General features: G+C 43.1%; 1 protein-coding gene across 1 annotated transcript; it reads right to left on the bottom strand.

Annotated features, from left to right (window-relative positions):
- Nucleotides 1–8,551: 8,551 nt before the first annotated feature.
- LOC149401465 (uncharacterized) lies at nt 8,552–9,686 on the bottom strand. Its single transcript, XM_089610731.1, has 4 exons — nt 9,526–9,686; nt 9,169–9,378; nt 8,957–9,100; nt 8,552–8,792 (listed from the first exon to the last, which is right to left on the bottom strand). Exons 1-4 carry the CDS (start codon nt 9,684–9,686, stop codon nt 8,552–8,554), a joined length of 756 nt encoding a protein of 251 aa, XP_089466857.1.
- Nucleotides 9,687–14,447: the final 4,761 nt, after the last annotated feature.

Below are 14,447 nucleotides of genomic sequence, written 5' to 3'. Positions count from 1 at the left end.
ATATTCAATTTTGTTTTATTTCAATTCATATCGGACAATTTTCATTCACAATCACAATAAATATCATCTCATAATAGCGTATTATATTCAATTTTTTTGGATTTCAATTAAATTCATATTGAAAAATCACAATTTGAAATTGACAGTCACAATAACTGTAGTCTCATAATACCGTATCACATTCAATTTTATTTTATTTCAATTCAATTCATATCAACAATTACAATTTACAATCACAATAACTATCATCTCATAATAACGTATCATATTCAATTTTATGTGATTTTAATTCAATTAAATTCACAAGCACAATAACTATCGCCTCATAATAACGTATCATATTCAATTTTGTTTGATTTCAATTCAATTAAATTCATATTGAAAAATCACAATTTATAATTGACATTCACAATAACTATAGTCTCATTATAATGTATCATATTCAGTTTCTTTAAATCGTATGAGTATTGGTTAGAGAGTCACTCGTAGTGTATTTGTTGAATATGTGAATGTGAATTTGGGTATTGATTATGTACTAGTTGAACTTTTGATTTTCTGTATTGTTGAACTTCTGGTGTTGGGCATTGTTGAACTTCTGATTTTGGCTAGAGTTTAAAGTGTGTTTGTTTTTTGTGTAAGTGTTTTTATTTTTATTTTTTTACAGGCTATAAATGGATTGTGATTCTAAATCAGTTGAACAAACAGTGTCGATGTATTGGAAGTTAGTACAAAAAGAAAGAGGACAATTCTGTTCTTATGATTGTTATGTTTTTTATAATTATATAGCAACTAATTGAGTCCGAATGTCTAAACACGGTTAAATATCCATTTAACACAACTATTAAACGGTTAATTTAAACGGTTATGGATCTGTAAAAAAATAAATGATCGGATTTGGATTTAGATTTCAAACACGATTAATAAATTGTCAGATTTGGTTCTAACAATTATTTATACAAACACGATTAACACGACACGATTACGACACGAACGCGAAATTGCCATCCCTACCTTAAACACATATGTATAATTAAGTTTATAAGTGTAAACTGCGTGGCTGTCAGTCGAAATTGTTATATGGAGATTTTGAGTCGTCATGCCATCGTCACATATTTCACCATTAGTATCGCAATTAGTTGAATTGGAAAATAGGAAGAAAAAAAAAATTCTTCTTACTTTTATATTTGTATGCCTTTATTCTTATCCCTTTTTTAATTGCTGAAAAACATGAATCGATAATGAATAATGAGTATTAATTTAATACGTGAATATGATTGTACGTACTTCCTAAAATAGATTGTAAGGAAAGAATTCTATAACTTCAATTGTCTTTATTTTTATAATAAATATTAATACGACTAATTCGGCCATCCTTATCTATATAAGTTAGTAACTTTCGGTTTATTTGTTGTTTGCTTACGCGTCATAAATTATACTGCCAAATAGTACGCGAATTGATTATATGGATAATAGCAATGCCTTTATTTTACTTACTTTTATTTGTTGCAAAAGACCTAATTTATTTTCAGATTTTTAAACGTGTGCGTTTTAGCATAACTTTTTATTCGGAGCACTATGGTCAATGAGAGTGACTATTTTCTTTAAATCGTGTTTATATATTTTATTTTTGTGGTTATGATTGGAATTCATTGTCACTATTGGTTCAAGAGTGATATGTGAGATTGGAGTCCATGATAAGGTTGATATGGTCAATCGTCAATTTAGTCAGATTTGATAGCTGGGATGGCTATGAAACACATCACCAAAGCAAAAAAGATATCCGAGTGGACCGAGTCTATCAGATATTCTTTTATAGTAACATTTTTCTTTGGTCATCTTCTCTTCTAAATTTCTTGAAATTTATTTCCTGACCTAAAAAAAACGTTCTTTATATATTCCATTCCAAAGTTTTAACTGTACTTCGAATAAACAGTCTAAACTAGATATTTAAACATAATGATTTCCATTTTTTTACATACAATTTTGATGCTTGAATAGAAAGTTTAAACTGGAACAATTGAAGCAACATATTCTGTAACTAAGCATTTTTTGTTATGTTCATTAATTTCGATGTATCAATAAAATATGATTCAAAATTAAAAAATCTTAATAGAAAACAAAGATTTAATGTGAAATGACAAGAGAGCTAGGGTTCACAATTATCAAGCACCCCTAAAATAAAGAGATCACTTTGAGTATCGCGAAAATGATTTGCTAATTAAAAAAATATGAAATATATGTATCAAATGTAATTTTATTGATAGTTTATTGTTATAATCACATTGGATGGTTTATCATACATAATAGAATTGTCTACATTATTGATTATATAAGATTTATAATATAAATAGTCAATACAATAACACAACATTATTTAGTACAAATCGAACCTGCTCACTCGGATAAAAAATCAAAATAAAAACATTATTTAGCACAAATATCGGTAAATTAGTAGGAATAATTAAATTGTAAACTATAAGCTCTCTCTCCCAAACCCTAGTCGCCGCTCTTTCTCCAAAAAAATTAAGACTTAAACTTTCAATCTTCGGTATCGTCGCTTCTCCTGAGATACGGAGACTTCAGTGATCTCAATCAATGGAAGACTCTCGACTCAAGAAAAAAATACATTTTTATCTTAAATTTCTTCTTTATAATGTTTTGCATTTTCTTTTAATTATGTTTCAATAATCCAAACTTATAAGATCTGACATTTGTACCACCCGATCTTTAATCGGAGTGGTTTTTAATTAATATTTCTTTAAATCTAAATTTTAGATCTAAAAATATCGTTTTCTTTTGGCATGGATCTCATTCGGGCAAGACCCATAAAATCGTAATATGCAACATACAAAGATCGGCATTTCAATTCGTAATTCGTGAAGTAATCTGATAATGATTGGTTATTTGTATAGATGGGTAACCCCAAGAGTTATTTTGTTGTACCTATGATTGTCTGTGACTCATTTTTCATGTTCTGCATGTAGTAATTTCAGAATTTTTTTTGCGCTATTCTTGTAATTTAAGTCTTTCACTTTTATTAATATATCCTTTTTAGGAGCCTTTTATTAAATATGGAAAAATTGTACAAATTAACCATTTAAAATTTATTGATCGGCAAAATAGCAAAAAGTTTCAACTTCACAGCAAAGTACCCAAATTTACGTTTTTAAAATTTTTTTGACAACCAAAATTAAAATTTTTACGATTATTATAAGCAATTTATCCCTTTAAAAAATATTACTCTTGGGGTAAAAAAACGGCGTTCTTGAAATACGGCCAAAAGCAAACCTCTTTTTTTTATTTTTTTTTATTTTAGCATATGTTTGCCAAACTTTAGGAATATAGCCAAACGGACTGATAAGCAAAAAAAAAAAAGGTCTGATTTGTCATTATCTATTAACAAATTCGTCACTTTGTCTCTCATACTTTTTCCTACAATTTTTTTTTTCATAAAAACTTCAAAAAACCATATCTATCTCATATTAATTCGAAATTGAGTGATTCCAAATCCTACGGATTCATGACGCCGAGATCTTCAAAAATAGATCCATTGTGTTTGATGAAAAATCATGTTTAATGTCATAGATGTAGAAAAAACACATTATTGCCTTAGACATGGAAATAACTGTAAATTTTCGGAAATCATCTGTAAATAAACGGAAACATAAACATGATGCATAAAACATGATTTTTCATCAAACACAATGGTCTATTTTTTAAGACCTCGGCGCCACGAATCTGTAGGATTTAGAATCACTCAATTTCGAGTTCGTATGAGATAGATATGGATTTTTGAAGTTTTGATGAAAAAAATGTTTGAAAAAAAGTAGGAGAGAAAAAGTAACGAATTAAAAAACAAGATAGAGAAAGTGATGAATCTAGAAAAAAAAACGTTATATTTATTTAAGGACAAATATAGAATTTTAACCCATTACATCTAGTGCCACCTAATATAATTGGCTATTTTTCTAAAACTCTCCAAACGTTGGCTAAATCTCAAACCTTGAGTTTAAGGTAGCCTAGTTAGGTACAAAATAAAAAAAAAAGATTGAAACCAAATTGATGCACGTTTTGGCTATTTCACTAAATTAAGACAAACCTTTGCTATTTTGCAAATTCATAACTTTAAATTGACTATTTAGCTACTTTACCTTTTAAATACTATAGTTTAATCTATTATATTGGGGAACCCGCAGGTTTTTTTTTTAAGGTGACCAGGCCCTGAAAACTCTCCGCCCCCATGAGGTTGCGACGAAGAGGAAAAAGAACCCGTCAAGCATCTCATTCCAACTGTGACTACCGTCACTCTTCTCCCGCACAAGGAGCGGGAGATCCCTCAAATCAATGAATCTGGAAACTCGGGATTGAGCCGCCCATTTACACACTGTATGGGCTTCGACATTCAAGTTCCTCGGGGTCCGTTTGAAAGAAAAAGACTGGATATAACTAACAACATCCAACGCATAACAAAATAATCCAAAAGTAGACCAGTGCAATGAACTTTTCCCACTCTTCAAACTCGCCATAACTCTCTGGTTATTTCTTTCAAACTCCATTCTCTCTATTTTTGATGAGTCCTACCAAGGATGCATGCAGAAATCACCCCGTAGAGTTCAGCTTCCTACACAGACCTAGCCCTGACACTCTCCACCCACAACCAAAGGATTCTCCGAGCACTATCTCTAGCAATAACGCAGACCCCAGCCTTCACAAGATGAAAAGAAGCATCCGAGTTTAATTTGACAATACCTGGATTAGCCGGGGACCATTTCTACCTGATGGTGTACGACGGCGAAAGGCAGGGGCGCAACTCAACCATTTTCCTGATCCTGGCATGATCTTGAGCTTTGGCTCGAATACGGGAAATCATCGAATCCAGGTTCACATCCACTCCCTCGGCCCATCTCAGGTTTCTGGAGTTCCAAACTTCTTCTATGATAATGCATGCTTTAATTATGAAACCATCGGCTTCGTCCGAGTCCCTGTTCCAGTGATCATTGGCATCGAGTCGCATGTGAATCGCTGTCTTGCCATCTGGAATTTGAGCGAGATTCCATCTCCATCCATGAGACTCGCTGAACCAAACTCGGCTTGCAAAGTAGCAGCCAAAGAACAAATGACCCACCGTCTATTCCTAGAAACCACATAGCCGGCACGAGACATCCCTCCCGATTCCCCGGATTCCCAGAACGTAGCCAAGCGGGAAGCAATTTTGGGCCAATCTCCACAACAAAAACCTATGCTTCTCATGAATTTTTATCTTCCAAATTCTTCCCCAAAATTTATCCTCTGGTTCGAACTCATCTTTGCCTAACATCCTCGCTGCTGATTTTACTGAGAAGATCCATGTCTCCGACCCCATCCACAGGCAAAGGGGGAATAGCCAGGATTTTTTCGATTAGCTCCCTTCCTCCCACCTCTTGTAATATTCTAACATCCCACATTCTACTGCCAGTCAGGAACAACTCTTCCACTAGATTAAAATGCTGAATCGCAGTAGCCGGCCGCTGAATGACTTTGTCCGTAAGGCACCATCAATCCTCGAACACACGAATCCTTCTCCCACTCCCAACTGCATAGCAGCTGTTATTCTCAATCAGTTGTCTAGTCGCAAGGATCTCTTTCCACCCTGAAGAGTTGCCCCTCTTCATCTCCACCTCCAAGAAATTCTGGTGAGCAAAATAGTGCTTATTCAACAGGTCAACCCACAGCAGATTAGTCTTGGCTGTCAAATGCAAACTTAGTTTGGAAATAAGAGCGTGGTTGCTATCCTGGAATTTTCTAAACTATAGCCCACCATTTCTTTTTGGTTGGCAGTGTGAAACCCCATAATTTTTTTTTATAAATATTGTTGAAATTTTCTTTTTAGTATTTTAGTAGATTTAATATACATGTCTCTTTTTCATTTATATATATAAGGATAATGTGCTTGTGATAAGTATATATACATATATATAGTATGTGCTTGTGATACGTATAAATGATATATTGTGTAATTATATTATATACTGTTATGTATGAGGTTATTTCCTTATATATAAATTTTAAATGTGTACACATGTACGTGTATTGATACATATATATGTAGTATAGATATATATACATTACAGTAGTTTTTTTTTTTTTTTTTTTTTTACATATATTGAGTATATATGTATATATAATTCTTACATAGCTATATATGAATATATAATTAGTGAAAAGTTGGTATATTGGGAATATGTATATAATATAGGTTATTTATGTATAAATTATATAAAAGTTATAGGTAATATATTATATATGGTTTTTACGTATGTGTTTATATATAAAAAAAATTAATAATTGATATTTTAGAGTTGAAGTAGGATTAGGTTTGGGTTTTTAGGGTTTGGGTTTTTAGGGTTTAATCAAGCACAATATATAATATCCAATCTTTTTTAACGCTTTTTTTTTGCCATGGTGCCTTCACAAAAAGTTCTCAAAATCACGTTTTATAGTTACTGGAAGTTTTACAAAAGTTTTACCAGAGTTTTTATTTTTCCACGAAACCCTAATAGCCAAGGGTATTTTCGTAATTTCACGTCGAATCTCGTTCGAAAAATTTCCAGAACCTAAAGTATGTCTTGAATCCTTTCCTTAGCTGAGAATGATCCCACTGCAACACAGATTAGTTCAAAATAGAATACGATAAGTATATGATCTGAATGAGTTAATAATATTTTTTTTTGAAATTGTTATTGTGTAATTGTTTGACATATGTGTGGTATGTTATGATATGATCAATTATGAATGATATGTTATGTATGCTGAGTTTATGATATGATATGGTATAGTATGTTATGTAATGATATGATATGGTATTGTATGTTATGTGATGATACGTTATAAATTAAAGTATTTATATCATGTTCTTATTTCTAGTCATGTTATCATGTATATTTTACGTCATACATCATTCATGTATGTAACGAAAATAAAAAGTGAAAAGATAACGATAAGCAAGGGAGTCGTACCGTCTCGAGTTACGGAGGTCTTAAGGAGAATTTCTCGAGCCGACTTACGCGCCCAAATGGGAAAATTTCTCAGACCGAGGCCCTAATATGTTTATTAGCTAGAGCAAAGTGTGGGACCTTGCAACCCCATATCTTTGTCTCTAAAGTACGCACTGAAATAGGTACGACTACCCTAGGGGCACCCCGAACTAAAAGTTGATAGAATCAAGAAAAGAAAGATCCAATCACCGATTAGTTTTAAAATACTAATATTTTGTGAGCTTTATATTATTCTCGCTGAGCGTAAGCTCATTTCTTCGAAAAAAAATATACGTCTGCGTTGCAGGTAAACAACTTGAAACGAACTGAGCAGAGCGGACTAGCGGCGTCAATAGCGAGAGGGTTGAGTCATGGTTTCCATTCACGAAATAAGTCTTCCGCTGCAAGTTATTAAGAAATAAAGTTTAAAGTTTTGTTTTCGTTATTAAGAAATACGTCTTCCACTACAAATCTTTTAGAAATAAATTTTTTAAAGGTTTTATGTTCAATTATTTCAAAGTTATGAAGTTTTAAATAGTTTTCTAATTTGGTTGAGATTTAGAATATGGATTATGTTTTAGTATTATTGCCGCTATGTTTGGTTTAAAATTGGTATTTCATATTTTTCAGCTCTGGTTAAGTATTTTTCTAATTAATTTGTTTTAAATGCAATCTTAATTTTTCTTAATGTTTTGTTTCTTTTTAAAATCTTTAAAATTTTGGTTTGCCTTTGTACGATGTGTTTTTTTTTTTAAATCATCCAATTTTTCTAAAGAATTTTCTAAAGTTTAAAAAGTAAGATAAGTAGGACGGTTCGAAAAGTCGGGTCGTTACAGGCAAAGACGCTCCCATGCAATAAGGGCCAAATTATTCCTTTGACTCCCGCTGCCTCTCCACCAGAATTTCCGGGACATTTTATCAAGGCCTTTGCACCACATCTTTGACAAGGGTCGAACGCCCTGCCTTCGAGATACTTTTAGCCATCCATCCTTCGAGCCTCCCTTGAACTTTCTCCTTTATGTACTCAAAGGCCTTTGAGCGATTCTTTTCGATGAAAAACGGATTCCCCAAATATTGAAGCTCAATCCCGCATTCCTCCATATGGAGATAGTTGGTCAAACTCTGTTTCAATTCCTCGGCACAATTCTTGGAGAAAAAGACTCTGGATTTCTCAATATTCACCGCTTGCCCGGACCAAAGTTGGTATTTCTCCACACATTTCCAAACCTCTTCCACCTCACTTTCAATCGCTCGGTAAAAGATAATCGTATCATCCACGAACATTAAGTGGGAAAGACTGGGAACTCCTCTACCAATCTCAATTCCATGCACCGATGCAATTCTTTCCTCTCTCAACAAGAGCCGACTAAGAACCTCGAACGCAAGAATGAATAAATAAGGAGAAAGGGGATCATCTTGGCGAAGGCCTTTACCTAGATGCATCATTTTAAGAGGGGCGCCGTTGAGAAGCACCGAACTCGACACCGAGCTCACACATTGATCAATAAGCCTCACAAAGTCTCCGAGAACCCAAAGCATCAAAGCACCCGAAAAATAAAGGACCACTCCATCCTATCATAGGCTTTGCGCATATCAATCTTGATGCCCATGATACCTTTCTTCCCTTTTTTCTTCTTCATTTTGTCAACAACTTCTCGAGTCAAAATGGTATTTTTGGCAATCCACCGACTGGGAACGAAAGCCAATTGGTATGGGGAAATCATTCTATCCAAAAAAGGCCTGAGTCTCGCGTTAATGATTCTTGTGATGACTTTAAAACTAAAGTTACACAAACTTATAGGTCTTAAATCATCAAAAGAATCCTTATCACCTTTCTTTGGGATGAGCACAACAAACACGAAGCTCAACTCCGGGTCCAGTGTTTTGGACCTAAAGAATTCCTTGATGAGTTGCATAAGAGACTCCCGATGATGTCCCAATACTTCTTGTAAAATAGTCCTTGCAGCCCATCCGGGCCCGGAGCTTTGAGGCCGTTCATGTCCCACACGGTGTTCCTTATCTCATCATTCGAAGGCACGGTCGAGAGGATCTCATTCTCATTCCCATGGACAATAGGGTGGATAAGCCTTTGAGATCATCTGGACATCTTGGGGAAGAAGACTTGAATAGCTCCTCAAACTTTTTTTCCACATACTCTCCGATAAGAGCTCTAGACTCAATAATTTCCCCATCATCCTTCTTGAGCCTCCCGATGTAATTACGCTTCCTCCGAACCACCATGGCTGAGTGAAAGAACTTAGAATTAGCATCCCCATGCTTGAGCCACAAATCTCTCAACTTTTTCTGCCAACACATCTCTTCAACTTCATTAATCTTGAGAATGTCACATTGAAGCTCCCATTCTCTATAAACAAGGAAAGGTGTAGAAGGAAGGTTTTGCACCCGGACCAATTCCTTCTCACACTCCTCCTTCTTATGTTGCGCAACGTTCCAACTCTTTCTTTGCCACTTTCGTAGACGGGTCCCAACTTCTCTGAAATTTTAAACAAACCGGCTACCTCTAGTCCCACTAGAAACTCTACTCCACATTTTTCTAACCTCTTCCCGACACCCCGTATCCTCGGCCCAAGCCACAAAGAACCGGAAAGGTTTGCAACCCTGAACATCGTGGAGATAACTATCCATAATAATAGGAGCATGATCCGAACCCATCCTCAGAAGAATTTTGACCCCAGCCGAACTAAACTTCATAATCCAATCCGGGCTAGCAATAGCTCTATCCAGCCTTTCTCTCACTCTAGCATCCGATTGCCTCCCGTTACACCAAGTAAACTAACCCCCACTGCCACCCAAATCTATTCCTCCGGATGTCGTAAAGAATTTTTTTAAAATTCCACACTTCCTAGAAGTAACCCACGATCCTCCCATCTTCTCATCCAGCGAACAAATTTGATTCAGATCTCCGATCACGAGCCACGGTCTCCCAACATTAGAGATAATGTTGTCGCTCGTTTTCGGACAACGATTCAGGAACCGAAAGTGGTTAGGCCCAAGACCAGACCAAGTGGCCTCGCTTCGGTTCGAGCGTGTCGGGCTTGGTATCCTAAGTCCTCCCTTAGCTGTTGGTGATGTTTATCTCGTCCGAACACCTGAAAAGATAAGAAAAGAGGTGTGAACTACAAAGGGAAAATAGAGGGGGTACCTCTGTTTACCTCTCCGACGCTCAACATTAGTAGGATTGAGGTGGAATATTGAGGGTTTAAGTGTTTAGAGGCCAAAGATAAGCGAAACGAGCGGGTTATGAGTTCGGCAACGTTTCGGGACTCAAAATTGGATTACCTGGACCAAGGGAGGGACCCTTGCATTTATAGGCGACCAAGGGGTGGTTTGAGGACCCCTTGGCCGAGTGGAGGTCGAGAGGGGCGAGCCTCGACCTCCCGGGCGCTGGCCAAGCGCCGGCCGAGTGGAGGCCGAGAGGGCGAGCCTCGACCCCCCGGGCGTTGGCCGAGCGTTGGCCGAGTGGGGGCCGAGAGGACGAGCCTCGACCTCCCGGGCGCTGGCCGAGCACTGGTCGAGTGGAGGCCGAGAGGGCAAGCCTCGACCTCCCGGGCGCTGGCCGAGCGCTGGCCGGGTGGCGGCCGAGAGGGCGAGCCTCGACCTCCCGGGCGATGGCCGAGTGGAGGCCGAGAGGGCGAGCCTCGACCTCCCGGGCGCTGGCCGAGCGCCGGCCGAGTGGAGGCCGAGAGGGCGAGCCTCGACCTCCCGGGTGCTGGCCGAGCGCTGACCGAGTGGAGACCGAGAGGGCGAGCCTCGACCTCCCGGGCGCTGGCCGAGCGATGGCCGAGTGGAGCTGAGAGTGGAGTCTTCGTCTTCTCGGGTGCCGGCCGAGCCCCGGCCGGGTGGACCGGTCTTGGGCCTCTCGGCCATGGCCCAGCTATTGGCCGAGCGGGGTTCCCTCGGGCCTCTACGGGCGCTGTCGACCCGGGACGGGCCGACAACATTAGCCCCCCGAGTTTGTCACCGGACAGAGCCCGTGTGATAAACTCAATCGTTCCCTTGCGACGCTCCCGTCTCGCCAACACGCCACCTTTTTGAATAGGTATGGGTCTATGACCTTTTTTATATTATTTTTTGTTTCTTTTTTGTTCTACGTGTCGATGGGGTCCCCCAACCAACCATCAGCGAGTGGGTCCCCTGACAATGATTTTTCCATCTATTTCCACGATTCCCATGAAAATTTGGACTCTTTTTGTAACCAATTTCATCTGTCCCCCCTAACTCCCAAGCTCCTCCAACAACGGGATTGGATTTCTCCGGGGAAATGACGGCCAACGTCATCGGTGGCGACCTTGGACTGGTGGAGGCGTGGCTGTCGAGCGAGGAGGGCCAGGGCGTCCCGGCCGGGGTGGCAGCATCGACCGAGGGCATCCCCGGCCATGGGAACCCAGTGTCGGTCGAGGCGCGTCAGGAGGAGGTCCCCCGTGAACACAACGCGCCGCCCGGGGGGACTTCGTTCGAGGGAGGGGCCCCAGGCCCCGGGGAGCCAGCGCCGGGTGAGGGGCTGTTGGCCGAGGCGGGCCCCGGGCGAGGCGACCTCATCTGCACAATCTCCGAGCGAGGCGGCCCCGACTACGCGAGTCCCGAGCGGGGCGATCCCGACAGTGCGATCCCCGGGCGAGGCGGCCTCGACCGCGCGAGCCCCGAGTGAGGATCCCTCGACCAGCCGAGCTCCGGGCGAGACCTTCTCGGCCAGCCAAGCTCCGGGCGAGATCCCCTCGACCGGACGAGCCCCGGGCGAGACCTCCTTCGGGACGCGAGCGTTGGGTGAGACGCCCTCGGCGAAGTGAGCTCCGGTCGAGGTGATCCGGGCGGGGGGAACTCTGGGCGAGGCGACCCAGCCGAGACGGACTTCGGACCAGGCGGTCTTGGCGAGGCGAGCTCCTGCAGCATGCGCGTGGGAGACGCCGGTCGCCCAGGACGGAGAGGCGGTGCCCAGCAAACCCTAGGGCTGGGCGCGCGCGAGGGCGCCCTAGGGCCCGGCCCACGCGAAGGAGGCCATGGGCCCAGGCCGTGAATGCGTGGGGAGCTGGTCCCAGTCGAGCGGGGCGTGCACGTGACGGAGGCCCGGCCCAACCCGAGCGAGCCGGGACGCGAAATGGGCCTCCTGGCCGGTCCTAGCGCGCGCGACGTGGGTGATGGGTCCAGCCCAATGGAGAGTGGGCGCGAGGAGCAGGCCTTGGTTGAGTGGCGTGCGCGCGTGACGAGTGTTGTGTCCGACCCAAGCGAGCCAGTTCGTGGGAGGAGTTTCCCGGCCGACCCAGGCGCACACGAGACAAGCTCTTTGGCCGTGGGGGAGCGTGACGCGGACTAAACGCCGAGGCCAGCGAGCGCCCCTCATGAAGGGGAACAAGGTATGTTCGTTCATCCCTACCTTTTGGCAACCGAGACGTGTAGTGCGACTGCCCTCGAGGAGAGTCGGGCTTTAGCTTTTCCCGTTGGCGAATCGGCGATCCTTGGTGACTTCGACTGCTCGGGTCTTGACATCCCGAGTTCTCTTTCCATCGCTAGCTTCGGGAGCCTGAGGAAGCATTTTGACATCCTGTCGTCTGTCTCGCTTTTGCGGCCCTTGTCCGGGGATCTTCCTATCAGTCCGGGGGAAGGATACGCCGCTATTCACGAGGAGAGCCTCCGCGGGGGCCTCAGACTGCCTTTTCCACCCGTGATCCAAGATCTTCTGGTTCGGTTGAACGGACATGCATCTCAGATGTCTCCGTCTTTCTATCGTTTGGTGGCAGCTTGTCATATGATGTTTTACAGAGCGAAGAAAAGAGCTATCACTGCCGCCGACGTCCGGAACCTCGTGTCTGTTCACAAATTTCCGGGCAAACGGCGTTTCTACAAGGTCCTTCACCGCGAGCGCTTCACCGTTCTTACCAGGGTGACCCAGAAGTACTGATACCCTTGGTTGTGGGTGTTGGAGTCCGCCTTTGAGACGGCCCCCCTCGTCTTCGGGCCCGTGGCCGAATTTTCGGCTGACTGCGCCATTCGTGACTCCGAACTTGCGCGCGTGATTGCGGCGGTGCCAGATTCCAGACGACATGGGACACTCTTTGAATCTCGAGATCTGATGGCGACCACTGGGTGGTTTGCGGCAAGCGGCGAGGATCGCCGCTCTCCCTCTCTCAATGATGGAACCCCACCGGACCTTGGGTCCGAGGCGGGGGATTCCTCCGCCCCTACGCCCGCCGCGGGGGGTACCAGACACTTTCACGTTATAGCGTTGCTTATTTTTTACATCTTACGGTCTCGTTTTAACTGTTTTATGTTTCTTGTGGCAGATATCATGGCGAGGGACGGGTCACGTGCGAGGCTCTCTAGGTTGCAACCATCAGGCAATGTCGCGACCGCGGCCCGTTTACAAGGCGCGGCCCGTCTCGCGAGGTCGCATGTGCGTGTTCGACAGGAGGTGAACTCGTTCGGCAAGCGACCGTCATCCTCGGCCAATGTTGCGGCGCCTTCCCACACGAAGCGTGCTCACGTGTCGATGGCATAGGACGGCATAGACTCGATGCTTCTTGCGGAAGCGGCGGAATTGAGGGGCCGATGCTCCCAAGGAATCCTCGAGACCCCCTTGAGAGATTTCAAGGGTTTACTGACGACGAGTGACCTTGACTACTTCCTGAATGGGATCAGCGACGCTCGGAAGGTACGATTTGTTTTTTTTTATTCATGGCCACGATGCTTATCCTGATTGCGCGTGTGCCACCCCCCTTGAAGATGCTTGCGCGCTAAGAGAGGGGCGATCGCATCCTTCGGGACTTGCTGCGGCGGATGCAGATCATGAAGGCGGACATGGAGAATGCGGCCGCCGTCCATGCCGCCAACTTGGCAGGGGTTCGGACCACCCAGGAGTTTCAAGTGCTTGAAGAGAAGTCGAGGCGGACCCGCAAAGAGGTGGCTCGCTTGAGCGCGGAGCTGGCCTCCGAGAGGTCGTTGCGGGCGGCTGAACAAGCGTCCCAGGAGAAGGCAGAGCAGTCGGCCGACACTTTCCTGGGAGAAACGAGGAAGCTCTAGGCGTCACTCTCGGCTCGAGACGAGGAGCTGAAGATCGTCCAAGCTCGACTATCGGCGAGCGAGATCTCTCGCGTTAAAGCGGAGAGGGAGAGGGACTCCCTGCAGGCGGAGATGCAAGCCCTTACTGAGGAGAAGGACGATGCTGTGCGGGCTAAGACGGACTCAGAGGACGATTGGGACATCGCCTTAGAGGAGGCTCACTATGCGGTGGCCGTACGAGTTTGCGATGCGACCGCGAGGGAGAATGCGTCTCGTGGGATCACCTTTTCTTTCTTCGATGACATGTTTCCTCCTTTGGATGACGTGCCACCAGTATACGACCCTTATCCCCGGGTTCCTGGAGACGCGGCTCAATCGGCGAATCGCCCGGCCGACGGAGGGGCCCCCAGCGGGTCGGGC

Source organism: Urtica dioica, chromosome 4, assembly GCF_054948205.1.
Source record: "Urtica dioica subsp. dioica isolate 48M chromosome 4, U.dioica_male_clone48M_v1_H2, whole genome shotgun sequence".
In the NCBI taxonomy this organism is placed as follows: Eukaryota; Viridiplantae; Streptophyta; class Magnoliopsida; order Rosales; family Urticaceae; genus Urtica; species Urtica dioica.
This window is presented reverse-complemented; position numbering and strand designations above follow the sequence as displayed.

Bases quoted from the DNA above. Each gene is read 5' to 3' on its own strand.
- LOC149401465 (XM_089610731.1), bottom strand. From the start codon at position 9,686: ATGGGTTCGGATCATGCTCCTATTATTATGGATAGTTATCTCCACGAT. The intron at 9,379-9,525 runs GTTTGTTTAAAA...CCTTGTTTATAG, and splicing joins AGTGGGACTAGAGGTAGCCG to AGAATGGGAGCTTCAATGTG. The intron at 9,101-9,168 runs GTATGTGGAAAA...ATGATCTCAAAG, and splicing joins TCTAGAGCTCTTATCGGAGA to GCTTATCCACCCTATTGTCC.